Source organism: Balaenoptera acutorostrata, chromosome X (assembly GCF_949987535.1).
Source record: "Balaenoptera acutorostrata chromosome X, mBalAcu1.1, whole genome shotgun sequence".
Lineage (NCBI taxonomy): Eukaryota > Metazoa > Chordata > Mammalia > Artiodactyla > Balaenopteridae > Balaenoptera > Balaenoptera acutorostrata.
The window spans coordinates 91058272-91062023 of record NC_080085.1 but is presented as its reverse complement, the minus strand read 5'-3'; the positions used below and the strand labels follow the sequence as shown (position 1 = coordinate 91062023).

Sequence of the window (3752 nt, the reverse complement as noted above, 5' to 3'; positions counted from 1 at the left end):
CGAAGACTCGAGCTCATTGATGACGCGACCCTCACGTGACCAGGAGTCGACGTGTGCAGAAGTCCTTATAGTCCAGGGCCTGTTTCCCTGTAGCAGCTCCCTATTGCTGGAGGAGAAAAGTGCCCCGGATCCTTTCAGGTCAGTATAAAGGTGGGCGCTCCCTTCGGGACCCTGGGGCCTAGGAGTCAGAGAGCAGAAACCAAGCGTGGCCGGTACCGCTTTCCCAACACTACGGTTCCGCCAAACTCTCATTTTTGTGCAGGAAATTTGGGGCTGTTTGGGGGTGGGTGGGGGTGGAGAGGGAGAAGGGTAGCCAATTGAGGGTCCCGAGAGAGAGACATAGAAACAATTTGGAAATAACTTGTCTCCCACTCCCTGCTTGCAGGGAACCGGTGGGCACGGGGGAAGGAGGGCGGGGTTGCCTTAAAAGGAGGGAGAGGATGAGGACGTGGGGAAACTTTAGACGAACAAGGCCTAGAATCGTGAAAGGGACCCGTGATTCAGGTACTGACCTGCTCACCAAGCACTCCTGTCTGCAGGACTCTTGGTCTTTTGGGAGCGACCCAAATCGAGTGAGGGAAGAGGGAGGAAAATCCCCTGGATCCCTGCAGGTCAGTGTAAAGCTGGAATTGCCTCAGGTCCCTTGGGGGTGGCCGTGGGGGTGGGGGTGTGAGTGCGGATGACACCAAAGCCCATCCCGGGGTCGCTGCCGCCTCTCTCCATCCGGTTGAAGCGCCGGAGGCCTGTGCAGAGCCTGCAACGGAAATGGGGCGGGGGCGGGGGGAGGAGACTGGAGAGACGTGGAAGGGGGAGGGGAGGCCAGAGACCGGACCAGCAGGTCTCAGGTGAGAGGCAGGAGGTTGGAATGGCTTGGGAAAGCCCAAAAGGGCGGGAGTGTTGGAGACCCGAGGCGAGGGAGGGGTTAATTGCTTCCGCGCTGCTCCCGTTTCGGTGCTAGGAGAGGTCTGTAGCAGGGCCTGCTGGGAAATGGTGGGCTGGAGCGGGAGCGGAGAAGATGGAGCTGGAGCTGGAGGGGGAGAGCGGGGAGGGGGAGAAAGGGGTGGGGCCAGGGAAGTTCGGAGCCTGAGGATCTAGTCTTCTGTAGTTGGAAAACTTTGACAATTAGGGACCTGAATGTGAAGAGGCCAGTCTCTATGGAAACCCATGCTCTGACTGCTGGTCCATTTGCCTGGCATCTAGTCGTTTTGTTTCTTTGTTTTCCAGGATTAATTTATTCAGGAAGGAAATAAGAGAAAAATACTCAACATGCAAAAGTCTTGTGAAGAAAATGAAGGAAAAGCACAGAACATGCCAAAGGCTGAGGAAGACCGCCCTATGGAAGCTGTACCACAGGAGGCAGAAAGAAATCCTCTACCTTCTGAAGAAGGTGTAAGCCAGGAAGCAGAACGAAACCTTAGAGGAGGGCTGACTCAGCCTGGTCAGGGATATAAAGAGGACACTCCAGTTAGGCATTTGGACCCAGAAGAAATGATAAGAGGAGTAGATGAGTTGGAAAGGCTTAGGGAAGAGATAAGAAGAGTAAGAAACAAATTTGTGATGATGCATTGGAAACAAAGACATTCACGCAGCCGTCCTTATCCTGTGTGCTTTAGGCCTTGAATTCTTTTTTTTTTTTCTGTCTGATATTAAAATCTGGCCCCTGCTTTCTTTCTGTTAGCATTTTCTGATGTATCTTTGACTTTTGTTTTATTTTTAATCATCTGGTGGAGTTTTGTTTTAAGGTAGTGTCCTTATTACCAGCATCTGGATTTTGTATTTTGACACATTCTCCAGGTCTGTTTTTCAATTGGGAAGTTTCACACATATGCATGAAAATATGTTCATTCCATATTGTAAAGTAAAACATAACAGGTTACAAAGCAGCATATTTAGTATCAGCTCACATATGTAGGAGAAAATCTCAAATTGTGTGTGTGTGCGTGTGCGTGTGTATACATACATACATATATCAAAAATTTAACTGTGCTTATTTCTGTGTGGTGTGAGTTTTTTTCTTTTTGCTTATATGTATTTTTTAATGAACACGTCACACATACAAAAAGAATTAATTTTTTTTTTTATAATTAAGAGTCAATGAAATAATTTGCAACCAGCTTATAAGGGCAATGGGGGCACCTAAATTCTTGATGAAAGAACTATTAAAAAAAATGTAAACCTCAAATTACCTCTGGATCTCTTAGCCAGAGGAATAAAACTGGCAGTTATTACAGATACACTTGCTTAAGACTCAGTCTTTTCATGGGAAAACATTTGCCTTACAGGGCTGCTGTGGGGAAGAAATGAGGTGACTCTGAGCTGTGCTTGGTGGGCTCTTGTTCCCACCTATGCATACAGAACCCCAACCCACTACAGAACATCAGTTTTGAGGGAGGGGGGTCCTGGCCTGACTCAACCTGCGCTCAGGAACAAGTCCAATAGGCAGGGAGGTGGGGACTCCCATGCCAGGCCTCTGCTGTTGAGCCCCACCCCTGGCTCCCCTGGGTCCTGCCAGGCCTGCTGGGCACTGCTGCCTTTTCTCCTGGGCCCTTTGCTCTCTGCTGGCCCTGCTGCTGGTGGTGCACTGGAGTCCTTGAGTGCCAAAGCCCCACTGAGTTTCCTGGAGTCCCCAGTGCATTGAATCCCCACCCTGTCTTCTAAAACTTCTCTCTGCTTTATAGTGATGCTTAACACAGGTGGGGACTGTTCCAGGATTGCTTGGGCCACAGTGTTTAGCAGAGTTTTTAGTAAAACAGCCCCTTCCATTTTCAGCCACAGGACACTTCCTCCATAGGAGTCAGACATGATGAGTCCATTTTGGGGGTTGGACCAGGGTTCAAATTTGAGCAAAAGATGTCATGCTATAGTCAGAGTTGCTGCTCGAAGTCTAAGAACTGAGGTTTTGTCTTTCCCTTGTGGGATGATTTCTCCCTGAAGGCTTCTGTCAGGCCTGCCCTACTGGTTCAGAAGACTCAATATGCATAAATTGCACAAAGCAATACAGGAAACAGATCTAAGGGAACAGTTCCCTTCACCCCATCCCATCCCCAGTTGATGTGAAGAAAAAAAAACTTGGAAAGGCAAAAACTTTATAAATACACTTAAAATAGAATGGCTACTATGTAAATGTTAGGAATTATATTTTCCCTACAGATCAAAGACGATCTTTTCCTCCTGATATCCCACCTACTTGTAACACATCATGTTTCAATATTTAATTGATTTCTTGATTGATTATTGCTAAGGAGCCAGTAGGTTTGTCCAAATTCTGCTATTGACTCAATAATCTTCCACAAGTCTTTTTTTTTCTAGTATTATGACAAGCAATTCCAGAAAGAAACAGTTCATGGGATGGATTGCACTCCAAATGTTTTATCAAAGCCTTGCATAATCACCTGCATCAGTATCACCTGGGGAGCATCTTTAAAATACTGATTTCTGGGCCCCACCTAAGACTTACTGCCAGGAGGTGGGCTGTAGAAGTAACAGGTAACAAACTCCTCCAGGTGCTGATGCTATACACTGAAGCATGAGGACAACTGGTATATACAGTATGCTTTCCATTATTACAAATATGAAAGTAAAATAATTAGAAGAAAATACTGGTGAACTTTAACTGAAATTCAGGAAGTAGAAGCCTATAACAGCATTTATCTTTTTAAGTATGAACTTTTAAAGGAAAAGGTTGACAGGTTTATATATAAAATTTTAAAGATTCCTTTTAACAAAGACAAGATAAAAAGTCAAGGTGGGGA

At 46.3% G+C, this 3752-nt stretch overlaps 1 protein-coding gene across 2 annotated transcripts; it reads left to right on the top strand.

Annotated features, from left to right (window-relative positions):
* Positions 1 to 2234, top strand: TCEAL8 (transcription elongation factor A like 8). Of its 2 annotated transcripts, XM_007186252.3 has the most exons (3): positions 10 to 138; positions 540 to 611; positions 1225 to 2234. In XM_007186252.3, exon 3 carries the CDS (start codon positions 1267 to 1269, stop codon positions 1618 to 1620), a length of 354 nt encoding a protein of 117 aa, XP_007186314.2. In that variant the 5' UTR covers positions 10 to 138; positions 540 to 611; positions 1225 to 1266; the 3' UTR covers positions 1621 to 2234. The 2 variants fall into 2 exon arrangements, with proteins under 2 accessions (XP_007186315.2, XP_007186314.2); XM_007186253.3 differs by lacking the exon at positions 540 to 611 and having other exon boundaries at positions 1 to 138.
* Positions 2235 to 3752: the final 1518 nt, after the last annotated feature.

What these genes read in the sequence shown, in the direction of transcription:
- TCEAL8 (XM_007186253.3), top strand. Translation starts at nt 1,267, where the DNA reads ATGCAAAAGTCTTGTGAAGAAAATGAAGGAAAAGCACAGAACATGCCA.